The sequence below is a fragment of the Somniosus microcephalus genome, chromosome 12, assembly GCF_052327205.1.
Source record: "Somniosus microcephalus isolate GS21.2 chromosome 12, FLI_Smic_1.0, whole genome shotgun sequence".
Classification (NCBI taxonomy): Eukaryota; Metazoa; Chordata; class Chondrichthyes; order Squaliformes; family Somniosidae; genus Somniosus; species Somniosus microcephalus.
The window spans coordinates 688,100-710,146 of NC_140998.1; the positions used below are offsets into that span (position 1 = coordinate 688,100).

General features: G+C 50.9%; 1 protein-coding gene across 4 annotated transcripts in view; it reads right to left on the reverse strand.

The window, feature by feature from the left end:
* syne3 (spectrin repeat containing, nuclear envelope family member 3) overlaps window positions 1-22,047 on the reverse strand; it is a 156,751-nt gene that overhangs the window by 42,148 nt on the left and 92,556 nt on the right. For all 4 annotated transcript variants that reach the window (XM_086002507.1, XM_086002505.1, XM_086002506.1 and 1 more), the window contains 2 exons: window positions 11,989-12,132; window positions 10,115-10,246 (listed from right to left, as the gene is read on the reverse strand). In XM_086002507.1, the coding sequence (XP_085858633.1) occupies window positions 10,115-10,246; window positions 11,989-12,132 (276 nt within the window). The remainder of the gene's footprint in view (window positions 1-10,114; window positions 10,247-11,988; window positions 12,133-22,047) is intronic.

Below are 22,047 nucleotides of genomic sequence, written 5' to 3' on the forward strand. Positions count from 1 at the left end.
TCAAGAAGGAGTTAGATATATTTCTTAAGGCTAAAGGGATCAAGGGATATGGGGAGAAAGCAGGGACAGGGTACTGAATTTGGATGATCAGCCATGATCTCATTGAATGGCGGAGCAGGCTCGAGGGGCCGAATGGCCTACTCCTGCTCCTATCTTCTATGTTTCTAGATGCGCACTGGATGACAAAGGAAATAAAATGTAAAATAAAACACAAAAACGAGGCTTATGACAAATGTCAGGATCAAGATTCAGTTAATAACCAGGAAGATTATGGAAAGTACAGGAGGGAATTAAAAAAGTTAATACAGGAGGCAAAGAGAGGTTACGAGAAAAGATTAGCAGGCAACCTTAAATTGAACCAGAAAACATTTTATAAACACAAAGTGTAAGAGGTTTGCTGGGAAAAAGTTGGGCCAATTAAGGACCCGAAGGGAAATCTTCATGTCGAGGCAGCGGACATGGCAAAAGTATTAAATGAGTACTTTGCATCTGTCTTCACACATTACAACAGTGACTACACTCCAAAAAAGTACTTCATTGGCTGTAAAGCGCTTTGAGCCGTCCGGTGGTCGTGAAAGGCAAGTCTTTCTTTCACAAAGGAAGCAGATGATGTGAATGTTGCACTAAAAGAGAGGGAAGTTACGGACAGGATAGTAATAGATAGAGAAGACATACTAAAAAGATTAGTGTCACTGAAAGTTGGTAAGTCACCTGCTCCAGGCGGAATGCATCCTCAGTTGCTGAAAGAAGCACGGGTGGAAATTGCAGAGACAATGGTCACAACCTTTCAATCCTCATTGGATAGAGGAGCAGTGCTGGAGGACTGCTAATGTTATACCACTATTCAAGAACGGGGAGAGGGATAAACCAAGAACTACAGGCCAGTCAGCCGAACATCAGTGGTGGGGAAGTTATTGGAAACAATTATCAGGGACAAAATAAACTTTCATTTGGAAAGGCATGGGTTAATCAAGGAGAGCCAGCATAGATTTGTTCAAGGTAAATCGAGTCTGACAAACTTGATTGAATTCTTTGATGAGGTAACAGAGAAGGTTGATCAAGGTAGTGCAGTAGATATTGTATACAGGAAACTTTCTGGTATCCGGCACTGACGGGACCGAGCTGGTGCCGTTAGATCAAAACTGCCGTATAAACCAGCGCTAATGTTAAAACATATACAGAACTTTTCAGCTCCGTGTGAATCAACAAACCCTGTTGCTTAGCAACAGCTTCAAAACAGTCGGCTGCAGCTGCAAGCGTCTCTAGCTGAAGCTGTTACTTAGCTACAGACCTTGCAGAGCCTGACTGGGGAAAAAAAAGCAACAAGAAGTAAAAAAACTTATAGAAAACGGCTCCTGAATTTTGCCGGTAGATAGAGCTTTCCGGACTTTTAACCTCCGGTTAAACGAAAGTTTCCTGTATATGGACTTTCGGAATGCTTTTGACGAAGTGCCACACAGGAAGTCCATCGAATTAAGGGGAAAGTGGTGATATGGATACAAAATTGGCTCAGTGACACAAAGCAAAGGGTGGTGTGGATGGATGTTTTTCAGACTGGAAGGTAGTTTGTGGTGGTGCTCAAGGATCAGTTTTGGGTCATTTCACTTTGCAATTTTCATAAATGACCTAGACTCAGGTGTAGGGAGCAGCATTATAAAGTTAGCAGATGATAGGAAACTTGGCCAAGTAGTAGATCCTGATGAGGATAGTTGTAGGCCTCAGGATGACAGAGACAGGATGGTGAAATGGGCCGAAGCGTGGCAGATGGACTTCAATGTGGAGAAGTGTGAAGTGATGCGCTCTGGGAGGACTAATATGGAAAGTAAGTACACTATAAATGGCAGGATTGTGGAAAGTGCGGATGAGCAGAGAGACCTTGGTGTCCATATACACAAATCCTTAAAGGTGGCAGGGCAAGTTGATGAGGTGGTTATATGAAGGAATAAACTATATAACCTTTTTAGAAAAATACACTATCTTATGAAATAATTTTGGCCTTGTTGAGATAAGGCAGATGTTGACTGAATAAATAACCTTATTAAAACAGAAGAATGGGTGGCTCCGAATGGGTGGCCTTGTTGGAACAGAACACTGGTCAGCCCTGGATAAATGATCTTGATTAAACCTCTTAAAGATGACACATAAGATAAGGGACATCTGCCCTTCACACCTATATGGTAAACTCCCAATAACTATTGCTGATGTGGCAGTAAGAATTGCAGAGGTCAGCAGAAAGATGAATAGTGATCAACAGAAACCTGATGGAATACAACTGAAAAAGGGTATAAATATTGAAGTCTCGAATGAGATAGCAGAATCGCTTTAATCAGGCAAAGTGATTCTCGACTACAGAGGCGGCTCTGTGGTCTTCCACTCTTTGTACCTCGGGGATCGAAGGTAATTTGATATTGATGGATATCCTGCATAGAAAATTTTAAGAACTGTAATACTGTAGTGAAGTTAAGATTTAAAAGTAAGATTCTCTGTTAAAAATAAGATCGTATTTTTTCTCTTTTTAGAACTGTTAACGTTGCGATTGACTGATTCACCAACTGTAAATTGTATGTCGGTTCTTTTAATAAATCTCTATATATTTTTAGAATTGTCTCACATAAGTCTTCTGTATCAAAACCTCGCGAACCCAATCTTTGTACACTCTTTGGTGAAGAGATACATTTCTGAGAGGAGATCTCCAGACCCTCATAATATAGAAACATAGAAGATAGGAGCAGGAGTAGGCCATTAGGCCCTTCGAGCCTGCTCCGCCATTCAATGAGATCATGGCTGATCATCCAAACTCAGTACCCTATCCCTGCCTTCTCCCCATATCCCTTGATCCCTTTAGCCTCAAGAAATATATCCAACTCTTTCTTGAATATATTTAATGAACTGGCCTCCACCGCCCTCTGTGGCAGAGAATTCCACAGGTTCACCACTCTCTGGGTGAAGAAATTCCTCTTCATTTCAGTCCTAAATGGCTTACCCCTTATCCTTAGACTATGACCCCTGGTTCTGGACTCCCCGGCCATCAGAAACATCCTTTCTGCATCTAGTCTGTCCAGGCCTGACAGAATTTTATAAGTTTCAATGAGATCCCCTCTCAATCTTCTAAACTCCAGTGAGTATAAGCCCAATCGACACAATCTCTCCTCATACGTCATTCCTGCCATCCCAGGTATCAGCCTGGTGAATCTTCGCTGCACTCCCTCCATGGCAAGAACGTCCTTCCTCAGGTAAGGTGACCAAAACTGCACACAATACTCAAGGTGCGGTCTCACCAAGGTCCTGTACAACTGTAGCAATACATCCTTGTTCCTATACTCGAACCCTCTTGCTACGAAGTCCAGCATACCATTTGTCTTCTTAACCGCCTGCTGCACCTGCATGCTTACGTTCAGCGACTGGTGCACAAGAACACCCAAGGCATATGGGATACTTAAAAAGGCATATGGGATACTTGCCTTCATTAGCCGAGGCATAGAATATAAGAGCAGGGAGGTTATGATGGAGCTGTACAAAACGCTGGTGAGGCCACAGCTGGAGTACTGTGTGCAGTTCTGGTCGCCTCACTATAGGAAGGATGTGATTGCTTTGGAGAGGGTGCAGAGAAGATTCACCAGGATGTTACCTGGGATGGAGCGCCTCAGCTATGAAGAAAGGCTAAACAGGCTGGGGTTGTTTTCCTTGGAGCAAAGAAGGCTGAGGGGGGACCTGATTGAGGTATACAAAATGATGAGGGGCATAGATAGGGTAGACAAAGAGGAACTTTTCCCCTTAGTAGGGGGGTCAATAACAAGGGGGCATAGATTCAGGGTAAGGGGCAGGAGATTTAGAGGGGATTTGAGGAGGAACTTTTTCACCCAGAGGGTGGTTGGAATGTGGAACTCAATGCCCAAAAGGGTGGTAGAGGCAGGAACCCTCACAACATTCAAGAAGCATTTGGATGAGCACTTGGAATGCCATTGCATACAAGGCTATGGACCAAATGCTGGAAAATGGGATTAGACTGGACAGGGATGGATGGGCGGCGCAGACACGATGGGCCGAAGGGCCTCTTTCTGTGCTGTAAAACTCTATGACTCTTTGCACTTCCCCTTCTCCCAATCTATTGCCATTGAAATAATAATCTGCCTTCCTGTTTTTGCCACCAAAGTGGATAACCTCACATTTATCCACATTATAGTGCATTTGCCATGTTTCTGCCCAATCACCCAACCTGTCCAAATCGTACTGGAGTTTCACGACATCCTCCTCACAGCTTACCCTCCCACCCAGCTTTGTGTCGTCTGCAAATTTGGAGATATTACATCCAATTCCCTCGTCCAGATCATTAATATATATTGTGAACAGCTGGGGTCCTAGGACCGATCCTTGCGGTACCCCACTAGTCACTGCCTGCCACTCAGAAAACGACCCGTTTATTCCAACTCTTTGCTTTCTGTCCGCCAACCAGTTCTCTATCCAAGTAAATACCTTGCCCCCAATCCCATGTGCCTTAATTTTGCACGCTAACCTCTTATGCGGGACCTTATCGAAAGCCTTCTGAAAGTCCAAATACACCACATCCACTGGTTCTCCCTTATCTATTTTACCAGTTACATCCTCAAAAAATTCCAGTAGATTAGTCAAGCATGATTTACCTTTTGTAAATCCATGTTGACTTTGTCCGATCCTGTCACTGCTTCCCAAGTGCTCTGCTATTACATCTTTTATAATAGACTCCAGCATTTTCCCCACTACCGATGTCAGGCTTACCGGTCTATAATTCCCCGCTTTTTCCTCTACCACCTTTTTTGCATAGTGGGGTAACATTAGCTACCCTCCAATCCATGGGTACCGTTCCAGAGTCGATCGAGTTCTGGAAGATGACCAGCAATGCATCTACTATCTCTAGGGCCACTTCCTTAAGTACCTTGGGATGTAGACCATCAGGCCCTGGGGATTTATCAGCCTTCAGTCCCATCAATTTTCCTAACACCATTTCCCTACAAATACTGATTTCTTTCAGTTCCTCCCTTTCATCAGACCCTATGTTCCCCGACATCTCTGGGAGGTTATTTGTGTCCTCCTTTGTGAAGACAGAACCAAAATATGTATTTAGTTGGTCTGCCATTTCCTTGTTTCTCATTATAAATTCCCCTGATTCTGATTGTAAGGGACCTACGCTTGACTTCACCAATCTTTTTCTCTTCACATATCTATAAAAGCTTTTACAGTCAGTTTTTATGTTCCCTGCAAGCTTACTCTCATATTCTATTTTCCCTTTCTTAATTAATCCCTTTGTCCTCCTTTGTTGAATCCTAAACTGCTCCCAATCCTCAGGATTATTGCTTTTCTAGCCAATTTATATGTCCTCTCCTTGGATCTTATGCTATCCCTAATTTCCCCTGTTAGCCACGGTTGAGTCACCTTTTTTGTTTTATTTTTATGCCAAACTGGGATGAACAAATTCTGTAGCTCATCCATTCGGTCTTTGAATGTTTGCCATTGCCTATCCACTGTCAACCCTTTGAGTGCCATTCCCCAATCAATCCTACCCAACTCGCTCCTCAGACCATCGTAGTTTCCTTTATTTAAATTGAGGTCCCTTGTCTCTGAGTCAACTACTTCATTCTCCATCTTAATGAAGAATTCGACCATATTATGGTCGCTCCGACCCAAGGGGCCTCGTACAACAAGATTGCTAATTAATCCTTTCTCGTTACATAATACCCAGTCTAAGATGGCCTGATCGCTGGTTGGTTCTTCGACATATTGGTCCAGGAAACCGTCCCGTAAACACTCCAGGAATTCCTCCTCCACAGTATTGTTACTAATTTGGTTGGCCCAATCGATATGTAGATTAAAGTCACCCATGATGACTGCTGTGCCCTTATTGCACGCTTCTTTAATTTCCCTTTTAATGCCATCCCCAACCTCCGCCTTACTGTTTGGAGGTCTATATACCACTCCCACTAATGTTTTTTTCCCCTTAGTATTTCTCAATTCTACCCATACAGATTCCACATCATCAGAGCTAATATCCTTCATTACAATTGTGTTAATCCCTTCTTTAACCAGTAATGCTACCCCACCTCCCTTTCCTTTTTGCCTATCTTTCCTGAATATCGAATACCCCTGGATGTTGAGTTCCCATTCTTGGCCATCCTGGAGCCACGTTTCCGTAATCCCAACCAAATCATATCCATTTACCTGTATTTGCGCAGCCAATTCATCCACCTTATTACAAATGCTCCTCGCATTAAGACACAAAGCCTTCAGGCTTGTTTTTTTAACGCTCTTAGAATTATTATTTACAGTGGCCACGTTTGATTTAAACCATTGATTTCTCTGACTGCCACTTTTGTTTTTCTCCTTCCTATCTTTTGCTTTTATCCCTGTTTTCCTTTCCTCTGTCTCCATGCTCAGGTTCCCAACCCCCTGCCATTTTAGTTTAAACCCCCCCGAACAGCACTAGCAAACACTCCCCCTAGGACATCGGTCCCGGCCCTGCCCAGGTGCAAACCGTCCCGTTTGTACTGGTCCCACCTCTCCCAGAACCGGTTCCAATGTCCAAGGAATTTGAATCCCTCCTCCTTGCACCATTCCTCTAGCCACGTATTCATTTGAAATATCCTCCTATTTCTACTCTGACTAGCACGTGGCACTGGTAGCAATCCTGAGATTACTACCTTTGAGGTCCTACTTTTTAATTTACCTCCTAACTCCCTATATTCTGCTTTTAGGACCTCATCCCGTTTTTTACCTATATCGTTGGTGCCTATGTGCACCACGACAACTGTCTGTTCACCCTCCCCCTCCAAAATGTTCTGCAGCCGCTCCGAGACGTCCTTGACCCTTGCACCAGGGAGGCAAAACACACCATCCTGGAGTCTCGATTGCGGCCGCAAAAACGCCTATCTATTCCCCTTACAATTGAGTCCCCTATCACTATAGCTCTTCCACTCTTTTTCCTCCCAGCCTGTGCAGCAGAGCCACCCATGGTGCCAGGAAGTTGGCTGCTGCTGCCTTCCCCTGATGAGTCACCCCCCCCCCAACAGTATTCAAAGTGGTATATCTGTTGGAGAGGGGGATGGCCGCAGGGGATTCCTGCACTACCTGCCTGCGCCTCTGACTCTGCCTGCTGGTCACCCATTCCCTTCCTGCCTGTACACCCTTTACCTGCGGTGTGACCAACTCGCTATATGTGATATTCACGACGTCCTCAGCATCGCGAATGCTCCAAAATGAATCCATCCGCAGCTCCAGTGCCGCAATGCGGTCTGTCAGTAGCTGCAGCTGGACACACTTCCCGCACACTTATCCGGGCGTTACAGTCTGGCTAAACTTATTAAAAGTGCTACCTGGAGGTCGGTAACATTCTCGGGTTCTCCTTTCCTTTAGGGAGAGATAGCCCGGACCTTTAGACCCAGTTAAGCGTCTTTAGGATTCGGCTACCTCAACCTTTAGTTGAAAGTGAACATCTGAGAAATACGCCTGATCTGAGATAGCCCCAAAGGGGCTAGGACTAGTAAATATCCTTTCATTTAAAAAAGCATAAGGATTAAATTGGTTTATAAATAGAGGAATAGACTATAAAAGCAAAAAGATCATGTTAGAACTTTATAAATCACTGGTTAGGCCTCAGCTGGAGTATTGTGGACAACGTGCAACAAGACCTGCACGACATTCAGGCTTGGGCTGATAAGTGGCAGGTAAAATTCATGCCACAGAAGTGCCAGGCAATGGCTATCTCCAACAAGCGAGAGTCTAACGACCTCCCTTGACATTCAACGGCATTACCATTGCGGAATCTCTCACCATCAACATCCTGGGGGTCACTATTGACCAGAAACTTAACTGGACCAGCCGCATAAATACTGTGGCAACAAGTGCAGGTCAGATGCTATTCTGCGGTGAGTGTCTCACCTCCTGACTCCCCAAAGTCTTTCCACCATCTACAAGGTACAAGTAAGGAGTGTGATGGAATACTCTCCACTTGCCTGGATGAGTGCAGCTGCAACAACACTCAAGAAGCTCGACACCATCCAGGACAAAGCAGCCCGCTTAATTGGCACCCCATCCACCTCCTTAAACATTCACTCCCTCCACCACCGGCGTACCGTGGCTGCAGTGTGTACCATCTGCAAGATGCACTGCAGCAACTCGCCAAGGCTTCTTCAGCAGCACCTCCTAAACCCGCGACCTCTTCCACCTAGAAGGACAAGGGCAGTCGGCGCATGGGAACACCACTACCTCCAAGTTCCCCTCCAAGTCACACACCATCCTGACTTAGGAATATATCGCCGATCCTTCATTGTCGCTGGGTCAAAATCCTGGGACTCCCTACCTAACAGCACTGTGGGAGTACCTTCAACACAGGGACTGCAGCGGTTCAAGGCGCCGGCTCACCACCACCTTCTCAAGGGCAACTAGGGATGGGCAATAAATGCTGGCCTTGCCAGCGACGCTCACATCTCATAAAAACTAATAAAAAAAATTCTGTCACCACACTTCAGGAAAGATGTAAAGGCTTTAGAAAGGGTACAGAGGACGTTTACAAGGATGTTACCAGGGATGAGGGTATTCAGTTATGAGGAGTAATTGGAAAAGTTAGGACTGTTCTCCTTGGAACAGAGAAGGTTAAGAGGTGACTTAATATCGGTTTTCAAGATGAAGAGAGGTTTTGATAGAGCAGATAGAGAAAAAATATACCCTCTGGCGAGTGGGTCAATAACCACAGGTCATAGATTTAAAATCCTAGTTTCGGATTTAACTAAATCACTTTGAAACTCAATATAAAATTCTATCATATTATGGTCACTCTTCCCTAAAGGCCCCTTTGCTACAAGGTTATTGATGAACCCTTTCTCATTGCACAATACTAGATTTAAAATAGCCTGCTCCCCAGTTGGTTCCTCAACATACTGATCTAGAAAACTATCTTGCATACATTCCATGAATTTGTCCTCCACACTATTAGTGCAAATTTGATTTGCCCAGTCTATACGTAGATTAAAGTCCCCCATGATTACTGTATTACCCTCGTTACACGCGCCTCTAATTTTATGAGTTATACTCCGCCCTACATTACAACTACTGTTTGGGGGCCTATAAACAACTCCCACCAATGTTTTCTGCCCCTTGTTGTTTCTTAGCGCCACCCAAACTGATTCTACTTGATTTTTGGAGCCAAGATTCCACTTTGAGTGAAAACATTTCTCATCACCCCTCTGAGTTGTTGGGATCTGGAACGCGAAAATGGCGGTGGAAGCTGATTCCATAAATAATTTTAAAAAGGGAGTTGGACGGGAACTTGAGGGTGAGGAACTTATAGGGTTACGGACAAAAATCAGGGGTGTAGGACTAAGCATGACAGCTCTTTCAAAGAGCCTGCACAGGCACGATGGGTCAAATGGCCTCCTTCTGTGCGGTAAGTTTCTATAATTCTATGAATATCCCTGCTAGCAGTTACCTCACAGCAGGCACAGAGACAGCTCACCCCAGGAATCAGAGCAAAGCACCCGGGCACTCACTGACTGCTGTGTGTGCACTCCATAGTGTTTCAGGTCTATGCTGTGCATCGAACACACTGACTGTTGGCACTGAGTGGACAGTTTCTATGTTGTAACTTCTATGTAATATGGAGAGGAACACAGAATATGGAAACTGGCAAATAAAGTGAAGTTTCCCTATAAGCAGTATATGAAACAGACCGAGTATTAAGTGCAACAGCACAGGGCATGTGCGCATGCCACAGGGCATGTGCCGTGTCGGACTAGATTTGGTTGACTTGTCAGGAAAGGGGCCGAGCTCGGAACTGGGGAATGCAGATTCGCAAGTCAGAGACCGAGTGGGAACTGCAGACTCGCAGGCCACAGGCAGGTGACAGGTTCCTGGGAGCCGATCCTCCAAAGCCGCATTGGCCAATCTCAAAACGATTGGTGGTGGTGGAGGGGTCATGACCTCCAATAGCTCTGACACTGCAGCTGTGTGCGGAGTTCTGAGGAGGGGTACAGATCGCTCCCCCCTGGCACTATGGTGATTGAGGATGGTGTGGCCAGGAATTCAGCGGTGCTATGAGGGAAGGTGGATGGTAGTGAGCAGAATACGATCGTTAAACATCACACTGTACCTGAAGAGACTTCCTCAGCAATCGGCACTCAGCCAGAATTGGAGAAATTTGAGAACGAACCGGGTGCAGTGACACCGAAGACTGTAGATCAGTGAGCTCCGCTTCGAACCCAGTCAAATCTTTCGCAATGGACTGAAACACAAATTTCACACTTGGAAGCCCCAGATTATTGGGTTAAACACCAAAAATAGAAATGTACATATACAACGTACAACCAGACCCTGCTCTGTCACCCCCCACCCCAACCAGGCCCCGGTCTACCACACCTCCCCACCCCAACCAGGCCCCGCTCACCCTCCCCGCGCCCCCCAACCAGGCCACGCTCTTACCCCACCCAGGCCCCGCTCTCTCGCACCCCCACCCCCCCGCCCCAACCAGGCCCCGCTCTCTTACCCCGCCTCCGTTCCAACCAGGCTCTGCTCACTGGCCCCGAACCCCAAAACCAGGCCCCACTCTCTCGCACCTCACCCCGCCCGCCCCGGTCTCTTCTACCCCCTCCGCCCCAACCAGGCCCCACTCTCTCCCCCACCAGGCCCCGCTCTTGCCCCCTCCACGTCAACCAAGCACCGCACTCACCCCCCACTCCCATTCTCCCCTCCTGCCCCAGACACCCCTCCCCCAGGCCCTGCTCCGCCCTCCCACACCCCCAGGCCCCGCTCCCCCCTTCCGCACCCCCCAGGCCCCGCTGCCTCCTCCCCCCCCCCCCAGGCCCCGCTCCCCCCTCCTGGCCCCCCCCAGGCCCCGCTCCGCCCTCCCGCCTCCCCCCCCAGGCCCCGCTCCGCCCTCCCGCCCCCCCCCCCAGGCCCCGCTCCACCCTCCCGCCCCCCCCCCAGGCCCCGCTCCGCCCTCCCGCACCCCCCCCAGGCCCCGCTCCGCCCTCCCGCCCCCCCCAGGCCCCGCTCCCGCCTCCCAGGCCCTGCTCCCGCCTCCCAGGCCCCGCTCCCCCCAGGCCCCGCTCCCCCCTCCCCCAGGCCCCGCTCCGCCCTCCCGCCCCCCCCCCCAGGCCCCGCTCCCCCCTCCCGCCCCCCTCCCGCCTCCCAGGCCCTGCTCCCCCCAGGCCCCGCTCCGCCCTCCCGCCACCCCCCCCCCCAGGCCCCGCTCCCCCCCCCTCCAGGCCCCGCTCCCGCCTCCCAGGCCCCCCTCCCCCCAGGCCCCGCTCCGCCCTCCCGCCACCCCCCCCCCCAGGCCCCGCTCCCCCCTCCCGCCCCCCTGCCGCCTCCCAGGCCCCGCTCCCCCCAGGCCACGCTCCCCCCTCCCGCCCCGCTCCGCCCTCCCGCCCCCCCCCCCAGGCCCCGCTCCCCCCTCCCGCCCCCCTCCAGGCCCCGCTCCCGCCTCCCAGGCCTCGCTCCCCCCAGGCCCCGCTCCCCCCTCCCGCCCCCCCCAGGCCCCGCTCCGCCCTCCCGCCCCCCCCCAGGCCCCGCTCCACCCTCCCGCCCCCCCCCCAGGCCCCGCTCCGCCCTCCCGCCCCCCTCCAGGCCCCGCTCCCGCCTCCCAGGCCCCGCTTCCCCCAGGCCCCGCTCCGCCCTCCCGCCCCCCCCCAGGCCCCGCTCCGCCCTCCCGCCCCCCCCAGGCCCCGCTCCGCCCTCCCACCACCCCCCCCCAGGCCCCGCTCCGCCCTCCCGCCCCCCTCCAGGCCCCGCTCCCGCCTCCCAGGCCCCGCTCCCCCCAGGCCCCGCTCCGCCCTCCCGCCGCCCCCCCCCCCAGGCCCCGCTCCCCCCCAGGCCCCGCTCCGCCCTCCCGCCCCCCCCCCCAGGCCCCGCTCCCCCCTCCCCAGGCCCCGCTCCCCCCTCCCACCCCCCCAGGCCCCGCTCCCGCCCCCCAGGCCCCACTCCCCCCTCCCACACACCGAGCCCGTCACTGCCACCTGAAATTACCTCCAGCTGATGCTGCTGTGCTCTTTTGGTCTCAAGATTAGGCTGCAATCGCCTTTCCGCGGTTAACTGGGTTTTAAAAGCATCCAGTCGCCCCAGCAGTGTGTCGTGGGTCGTTACAAACTCTGATAACTGACACAGCCACGTCTGAAATGGCAAGATGATAAGCTAAGTACAGGTGACAAAACTAATTCAACTCATTCATCAATCGTAATCTACAATCGCCCATCATATCATAAGAACATAAAAAATAGGAGCAGGAGTAGGCCATACGATGGGAGGGAGGAATTGAAATAAATCAGTATTTGTAGGGAAATGATGTTAGGGAAATTGACGGGATTGAAGGCCGATAAATCCCCAGGGCCTGATAATCTACACCCTAGGGTACTTAAGGAAGTGGCCCTAGAAATAGTAGATGCATTGCTGGTCATCTTCCAAAATTCTATAGACTCTGGAACAGTACCCATGGATTGGAGGGTAGCTAATGTTACCCCACTATTCAAAAAAGGTGGTAGAGAGAAAACGGGAAATTACAGGCCGGTAAGCCTGACATCGGTAGTGGGGAAAATGCTAGAGTCCGTTATAAAAGATGTAATAGCAGAGCACTTGGAAAACAGTGACAGGATCGGACAAAGTCTATATGGATTTACAAAAGGTAAATGGTGCTTGACTAATCAACTGGAATTTTTTGAGGATGTAACTGGTAGAATAGATAAGGGAGAACCAGTGGATGTGGTGTATTTGGACTTTCAGAAGGCTTTCGATAAGGTCCCGCATAAGAGATTAGCATGTAAAGTTAAGGCACATGGGATTGGGGGCAAGGTATTGACTTGGATAGAGAACTGGTTGGCAGACAGAAAGCAGAGTTGGAATAAACGGCTCTTTTTCCAAGTGGCAGGCAGTGACTAGTGGGGTACCGGAGGGAGCAGTCCTAGGACCCCAGCTATTCACAATACAGGAAAGTTTTGTTTAACTGGCACCTAAATATCCGGAATTCTCTAATAACCGGCACAACTCTCACTCCGAAAACTATAGAGTCGTTTAATTACTTAACAGTAAAACAAAACTTATAAAGAGTTATGGATTACCCTCAACTGGCATTACTGTACTTAATCAAGCATCTTCCACCATCCATTTAACACAACATTCTGTAGGTGAGTACCCAATTATACTGCACATTTCTTGATTTTTTAATTTTTGTTTGTTAAAAATAGCCACGGTAGATATACCTCTCCGTTATCCAGAATTTTTTATTAACCGTAACCATCCCAGTCCCGTCGGTGCCGGATACCAAAGAGTTTCCTGTATATATAAATGATCTAGACGAGGGAACTAGATGTAATATCTCCAAGTTTGCAGATGACACAAAGCTGGGTGGGCATGTGTGCTGTGAGGAGGATGCCGAGAAACTCCAGTACGATTTGGACAGGTTGGGTGATTGGGCAGATGCATGGCAAATGCAGTATAATGTGGATAAATGCGAGGTTATCCACTTTGGTGGCAAAAACAGGAAGGCAATTATCTGAACGGCAATAGATTGGGAGAAGGGAAAGAGCAATGAGACCTGGGTGTCCTTGTGCACCAGTCGCTGAAGGTAAGCATGCAGGTGCAGCAGGTGGTTAAGAAGGCAAATGGTATGTTGGCCTTCGTAGCGAGAGGGTTCGAGTACAGGAACAAGGATGTCTTGCTGCAGTTGTACAGGGCCTTGGTGAGACCACACCTTGAGTATTGTGTGCAGTTTTGGTCACCTTATCTGAGGAAGGATGTTCTTGCCATGGAGGGAGTGCAGCGAAGATTCACCAGACTGATACCTGGGATGGCAGGAATGACATATGAGGAGATACTGGGTCGATTGGGCTTATACTCGCTGGAGTTTAGAAGAATGAGAGGGAATCTCATTGAAACATAAAATTCTAACAGGGCTAGACAGACTAGATGCAGGAAGGATGTTCCCGATGGCCGGGGAGTCCAGAACCAGGGGTCACAGTCTAAGGATAAGGGGTAAGCCATTTAGGACAAAGATGAGGAGGAATTTCTTCACCCAGAGAGTGGTGAACCTGTGGAATTCTCTACCACAGAAGGCAGTGGAGGCCAATTCATTAAGTATATTCAAGAAGGAGTTAGATATATTTCTTAAGGCTAAAGGGATCAAGGGATATGGGGAGAAGGCAGGGACAGGGTACTGAATTTGGATGATCAGCCATGATCGCATTGAATGGCGGAGCAGGCTCGAGGGGCCGAATGGCCTACTCCTGCTCCTATCTTCTATGTTTCTAACCCCAGCCTGTCCAGTCTCTCTTCATAGCTGAAGTGCTCCAGTGCAGGTAACATCCTGGTGAATCTCCTCTGCACCCTCTCCAATGCAATCACATCCTTCCTATATAGTGTGGTGACCAGAATGACACACAGTATTCCAGCTGTGGTCTAACTAGCGTTTTGTACAGCTCCATCATAACCTCCCTGCTTTTATATTCTATGCCTCTGCTAATGATGGCAAGTATCCCATATGCCTTTTTAAGCACCTTATCTACCTGTCCTGCTGCCTTCAGGGATCTATGTACATGCACAGCAAGGTCCCTCTGATCCTTGGTACTTCCTAGGGTCCTACCATTCATTGTGTGTTCCCATGCCTCGTTAGTTCTCCCAAAATGCATCACCTCACACTTTTCAGGGTTAAATTCCATTTGCTACTGTTCTGCCCATCTGACCAACCCGTCTATATCGTCCTGCGGACTGAGGCTACCCTCCTCGCTATTTACCACTCCACCAATTTTTGTGTCATCTGCAAACTTACTGATCATACCTCCTACATTCATATCTAAATCATTAATGTACACTACAAACAGCAAAGGACCTATCCCTGCAGTACACCACTGGACACAGGCTTCCAGTTACAAAAACAACCTTCGACCATCACCCTCTGCCTCCTGGCACGAAGCCAATTTTGGATCCAATGTGCCAAATTGCCCTGGATCCCATGGGCTCTTACCTTCTTGACCAGTCTCCCATGCGGGACTTTGTCAAAAGCCTTACTGAAGTCCTTGTAGACTACATCAACTGCACAATCCTCATCCACACACCGAGTCACCCCCTCTCAAAATTCAATCAAATTGGTTAGACTTGATCTCCCCCTGACAAAGCCATGCTGACAATCCAAGTGGAGACTAATTCTGTCCCTCAGAATTTTTTCCAATAATTTCCCTACCACTGGTGTTAGGCTCACTGGCCTGTAATTCCCTGGTTTATCCCTACTACCCTTCTTGAACAATGGTACTATGTTAGCTGTCCTCCAGTCCTCTGGCTCCTCCCCTGTGGCCAGAGAGGTTCTGAAAATTTGTGTCAGAGCCCCTGCAATCTCCTCCCTTGCCTCACACAGCAGCCTTGGATACATCTCGTCTGGGCCTGGGGATTTATCCACTTTTAAGCCCGCTAAAACTGCTAGTATCTCCTCCCTCTCAGTAGTAATTTGTTCCAACTATATCACAATCCCCCTGCCTGATTTCTATACCTACATCGTCCTTCTCCATAGTGAACATAGATGCAAAATATTCATTTAAAACTGTGCCCAGTACTCCAGGTGTGGTCTCACCAAGGCCCTGTACAATTGTAGCAAGACTTCCTTACTCTTGTACTCCAAACCTCCTGCAATAAAGGCCAACATGCCATTTGCCTTCCTTATTGCTTGCTGTACCTGCATACTAACTTTCTGTGTTTCTTGCACGAGGACACTCAAATCTCTCTGAACACCAACATTTGAAAGTTTCTCACCATTTAAAAAATATTGTTTTTCTATTCTTCCTACCAAAGTGAATAACCTCACATTTCCCTACATTATACTCCACCTGCCACCTTATTGCCCACTCACTCAGTCTATCTATATCCCTTTGCAGACTCTGTTCTCCTCACAGCTTACTGTCCCACCTAGCTTTGTATTATCAGCAAACTTGGATACATTACACTCGGCCCCTTCATCTAGGTCACTAATATAGATTGTAAACAGCTGAGGCCCCAACACTGATCCTTGCGGCACCCCACTAGTTACAGCCTGCCACCCTGAAAAAGACCCGTTTATCCCTACTCTCTGTTTTCTGTCTGTTCAACAACAACAACTTGTATTTATATAGTGCGTTTAACATCGTAAAACGTCCCAAGGCGCTGCAGAGGAGTATGAAAAGACAAAAAATTTGACACCGAGCCACATAAGGAGAAATTAGGGCAGGTGACCAAAAGCTTGGTGAAAGAGGTAGGTTTTAAGGAGCGTCTTAAAAGAGGAAAGAGAGGTAGTGAGGCGGAGAGGTTTAGGCAGGGAATTCCAGAGCTTAGGGCCTAGGCAACAGAAGGCACGGCCAATCCTCTATTCATGCTACTATATTACCCCCAACCCCATGAGCCCTAATCTTGTGTAATAACCTTTTATGTGGCACCTTATCAAAGGTGTTTTTGGAAATCCAAATATACCACATCCACTGGTTCCCCTGAATCTACCCTGCTAGTTACATCCTCAAAAAACCCTGATAAATTTGTCAAACACGATTTCCCTTTCATAAACCCATGTTGACTCTGCCTGATCATGTTATGATTTTCTAAGTGCCCTGATACCACTTCCTTAACAATGGATTCCAGCATTTTCCCGACGACTGATGTCAGGCTGACTGGCCTGTTTTTTCTCTCCCTCCTTTCTTGAATAGCGGTGTTACATTTGCGACTTTCCAATCCGCCAGGACCGTTCCAGAATCTAGGGAATTTTGGAAGATCAAAACCAATGCATCCACTATCTCTTCAGCCACCTCTTTTAAAACCCTAGGCTGTAGGCCGTCAGGTCCAGGGGATTTGTTGGTTTTTAGTCCCATTAGTTTCTTGAGCACTTTTTCTCTACTTATATTAATGACGTTAAGTTCTTCACCCTCATTAGACCCTTGGTTCCCCACCATTTTTGGTATGCTTTTTGTGTCTTCTACTGTGAAGACAGATACAAAATATTTGTTTAACGTTTCTGCCATTTCCTTATTCCCCATAATAATTTCTCCTGTCTCAGCCTCTAAGGGACCAATGTTTACTTTTGCTACTCTTTTCCTTTATACATACTTGTAGAAGCTCTTACAATCTGTTTACAAAGAGCGGGAGCGGGGCGGAGCGACTGTTTACACGGAGCGGGAGCGGAGCGGAGCGACTGTTTACAAAGAGCGGGAGCGGAGCGGAGCGACTGTTTACACGGAGCGGGTGCGGAGAGCGGAGCGACTGTTTACAAAGAGCGGGAGCGGAGCGGAGCGACTGTTTACACAGAGCGGGTGCGGAGAGCGGAGCGACTGTTTACAAAGAGCGGGAGCGGAGCGGAGCGACTGTTTACACAGAGCGGGAGCGGAGCGGAGCGACTGTTTACACGGAGCGGGAGCGGAGCGACTGTTTACAAAGAGCGGGAGTGGAGCGGAGCGACTGTTTACAAAGAGCGAGAGCGGAGCGGAGCGACTGTTTACACAGAGCGGGAGCGGAGCGGAGCGACTGTTTACACAGAGCGGGAGCGGAGCGGAGCGACTGTTTACAAAGAGCGGGAGCGGAGCGGAGCAACTGTTTACAAAGAGCGGGAGCGGAGCGGAGCGGCTGTTTACAAAGAGCGGGTGCGGAGCGGAGCGACTGTTTACAAAGAGCGGGTGCGGAGAGCGGAGCGACTGTTTACAAAGAGCGGGTGCGGAGAGCGGAGCGACTGTTTACAAAGAGCGGGTGCGGAGAGCGGAGCGACTGTTTACAAAGAGCGGGTGCGGAGAGCGGAGCGACTGTTTACAAAGAGCGGGTGCGGAGAGCGGAGCGACTGTTTACAAAGAGCGGGTGCGGAGAGCGGAGCGACTGTTTACAAAGAGCGGGAGCGGAGCGGAGCGACTGTTTACAAAGAGCGGGAGCGGAGCGGAGCGACTGTTTACACAGAGCGGGAGCGGAGCGGAGCGACTGTTTACAAAGAGCGGGAGCGGAGCGGAGCGACTGTTTACACGGAGCGGGAGCGGAGCGGAGCGACTGTTTACACAGAGCGGGAGCGGAGCGGAGCGACTGTTTACACAGAGCGGGAGCGGAGCGGAGCGAGTGTTTACACAGAGAGGGAGCGGAGCGACTGTTTACAAAGAGCGGGTGCGGAGAGCGGAGCGACTGTTTACAAAGAGCGGGAGCGGAGCGGAGCGACTGTTTACAAAGAGCGGGAGCGGAGCGGAGCGACTGTTTACAAAGAGCGGGAGCGGAGAGCGGAGCGACTGTTTACAAAGAGCGGGAGCGGAGCGGAGCGACTGTTTACAAAGAGCGGGAGCGGAGCGGAGCGACTGTTTACAAAGAGCGGGAGTGGAGCGGAGCGAGTGTTTACACAGAGCGGGAGCGGAGCGACTGTTTACAAAGAGCGGGTGCGGAGAGACTGTTTACAAAGAGCGGGAGCGGAGCGGAGCGACTGTTTACAAAGAGCGGGAGCGGAGCGACTGTTTACAAAGAGCGGGAGTGGAGCGGAGCGACTGTTTACAAAGAGCGGGAGCGGAGCGACTGTTTACAAAGAGCGGGAGTGGAGCGGAGCGACTATTTACAAAGAGCGGGAGCGAGAGCGGAGCAACTGTTTACAAAGAGCGGGAGCGGGAGCGGAGCGACTGTTTACAAAGAGCGAGAGCGGAGCGACTGTTTACAAAGAGCGGGAGCGGAGCGGAGCGACTGTTTACAAAGAGCGGGAGTGGAGCGACTGTTTACAAAGAGCGAGAGCGGAGCGACTGTTTACAAAGAGCGGGAGCGGAGCGACTGTTTACAAAGAGCGGGAGCGGAGCGACTGTTTACAAAGAGCGGGAGCGGAGCGACTGTTTACAAAGAGCGGGAGCGGAGCGGAGCGACTGTTTACAAAGAGCGAGAGCGGAGCGACTGTTTACAAAGAGCGGGAGCGGAGCGACTGTTTACAAAGAGCGGAGCGGAGCGACTGTTTACAAAGAGCGGGAGCGGAGCGGAGCGACTGTTTACAAAGAGCGGGAGCGGAGCGGAGCGACTGTTTACAAAGAGCGGGAGCGGAGCGACTGTTTACAAAGAGCGGGAGCGGAGCGGAGCGACTGTTTACACAGAGCGGGAGCGGAGCGGAGCGACTGTTTACAAAGAGCGGGAGCGGAGAGCGGAGCGGCTGTTTACAAAGAGCGGGTGCGGAGAGCGGAGCGACTGTTTACAAAGAGCGGGAGCGGAGCGACTGTTTACAAAGAGCGGGAGCGGAGCGGAGCGACTGTTTACACAGTGCGGGAGCGGAGCGGAGCGACTGTTTACAAAGAGCGGGAGCGGTGCGGAGCGACTGTTGACAAAGAGCGGGAGCGGAGCGACTGTTTACAAAGAGCGGGAGCGGAGCGACTGTTTACACAGAGCGGGAGCGGAGCGGAGCGACTGTTTACAAAGAGCGGGAGCGGAGCGACTGTTTACACAGAGCGGGAGCGGAGCGGAGCGACTGTTTATAAAGAGCGGGAGCGGAGCGGAGCGGCTGTTTACACAGAGCGAGAGCGGAGCGGAGCGACTGTTTACAAAGAGCGGGTGCGGAGAGCGGAGCGACTGTTTACAAAGAGCGGGAGCGGAGCGGAGCGGCTGTTTACAAAGAGCGGGAGCGGAGCGGGGCGACTGTTTACAAAGAGCGGGAGCGGAGCGACTGTTTACAAAGAGCGGAGCGGAGCGACTGTTTACAAAGAGCGGGAGCGGAGCGGAGCGACTGTTTACAAAGAGCGGGAGCGGAGCGACTGTTTACAAAGAGCGGGAGCGGAGCGACTGTTTACAAAGAGCGGGAGCGGAGCGGAGCGACTGTTTACAAAGAGCGGGAGCGGAGCGGAGCGACTGTTTACAAAGAGCGGGAGCGGAGCGGAGCGACTGTTTACAAAGAGCGGGAGCGGAGCGGAGCGACTGTTTACAAAGAGCGGGAGCGGAGCGACTGTTTACAAAGAGCGGGAGCGGAGCGGAGCGACTGTTTACAAAGAGCGGGAGCGGAGCGACTGTTTACAAAGAGCGGAGCGGAGCGACTGTTTACAAAGAGCGGGAGCGGAGCGACTGTTTACAAAGAGCGGAGCGGAGCGACTGTTTACAAAGAGCGGGAGCGGAGCGACTGTTTACAAAGAGCGGGAGCGGAGCGGAGCGACTGTTTACAAAGAGCGGGAGCGGAGCGGAGCGACTGTTTACAAAGAGCGGGAGCGGAGCGGAGCGACTGTTTACAAAGAGCGGGTGCGGAGAGCGGAGCGACTGTTTACAAAGAGCGGGAGCGGAGCGGAGCGGCTGTTTACAAAGAGCGGGAGCGGAGCGGAGCGACTGTTTACAAAGAGCGGGAGCGGAGCGACTGTTTACAAAGAGCGGAGCGGAGCGACTGTTTACACAGAGCGGGAGCGGAGCGACTGTTTACAAAGAGCGGGAGCGGAGCGACTGTTTACAAAGAGCGGGAGCGGAGCGACTGTTTACAAAGAGCGGGAGCGGAGCGGAGCGACTGTTTACAAAGAGCGGGAGCGGAGCGACTGTTTACAAAGAGCGGGAGCGGAGCGACTGTTTACAAAGAGCGGAGCGGAGCGACTGTTTACAAAGAGCGGGAGCGGAGCGGAGCGGAGCGACTGTTTACAAAGAGCGGGAGCGGAGCGACTGTTTACAAAGAGCGGGAGCGGAGCGACTGTTTACACAGAGCGAGAGCGGAGCGGAGCGACTGTTTACAAAGAGCGGGAGCGGAGCGGAGCGACTGTTTACAAAGAGCGGGAGCGGAGCGGAGCGGAGCGACTGTTTACAAAGAGCGGGAGCGGAGCGGAGCGACTGTTTACAAAGAGCGAGAGCGGAGCGACTGTTTACAAAGAGCGGGAGCGGAGCGACTGTTTACAAAGAGCGGGAGCGGAGCGACTGTTTACAAAGAGCGGGAGCGGAGCGACTGTTTACAAAGAGCGGGAGCGGAGCGACTGTTTACAAAGAGCGGGAGCGGGAGCGGAGCGACTGTTTACAAAGAGCGGGAGCGGAGCGGAGCGACTGTTTACACAGAGCGGGAGCGGAGCGACTGTTTACAAAGAGCGGGAGCGGGAGCGGAGCGACTGTTTACAAAGAGCGGGAGCGGAGCGACTGTTTACAAAGAGCGGGAGCGGAGCGGAGCGACTGTTTACAAAGAGCGAGAGCGGAGCGACTGTTTACAAAGAGCGGGAGCGGAGCGACTGTTTACAAAGAGCGGGAGCGGAGCGACTGTTTACAAAGAGCGGTAGCGGAGCGACTGTTTACAAAGAGCGGGAGCGGAGCGACTGTTTACAAAGAGCGGGAGCGGAGCGGAGCGACTGTTTACAAAGAGCGAGAGCGGAGCGATTGTTTACAAAGAGCGGGAGCGGAGCGACTGTTTACAAAGAGCGGAGCGGAGCGACTGTTTACAAAGAGCGGGAGCGAGCGACTGTTTACAAAGAGCGGGAGCGGAGCGGAGCGACTGTTTACAAAGAGCGGGAGCGGGAGCGGAGCGACTGTTTACAAAGAGCGGGAGCGGAGCGGAGCGACTGTTTACACAGAGCGGGAGCGGAGCGACTGTTTACAAAGAGCGGGAGCGGGAGCGGAGCGACTGTTTACAAAGAGCGGGAGCGGAGCGACTGTTTACAAAGAGCGGGAGCGGAGCGACTGTTTACAAAGAGCGGGAGCGGAGCGACTGTTTACAAAGAGCGGGAGCGGAGCGACTGTTTACAAAGAGCGGGAGCGGAGCGACTGTTTACAAAGAGCGGGAGCGGAGCGGAGCGACTGTTTACAAAGAGCGAGAGCGGAGCGATTGTTTACAAAGAGCGGGAGCGGAGCGACTGTTTACAAAGAGCGGAGCGGAGCGACTGTTTACAAAGAGCGGGAGCGAGCGACTGTTTACAAAGAGCGGGAGCGGAGCGGAGCGACTGTTTACAAAGAGCGGGAGCGGGAGCGGAGCGACTGTTTACAAAGAGCGGGAGCGGAGCGGAGCGACTGTTTACACAGAGCGGGAGCGGAGCGACTGTTTACAAAGAGCGGGAGCGGGAGCGGAGCGACTGTTTACAAAGAGCGGGAGCGGAGCGACTGTTTACAAAGAGCGGGAGCGGAGCGGAGCGACTGTTTACAAAGAGC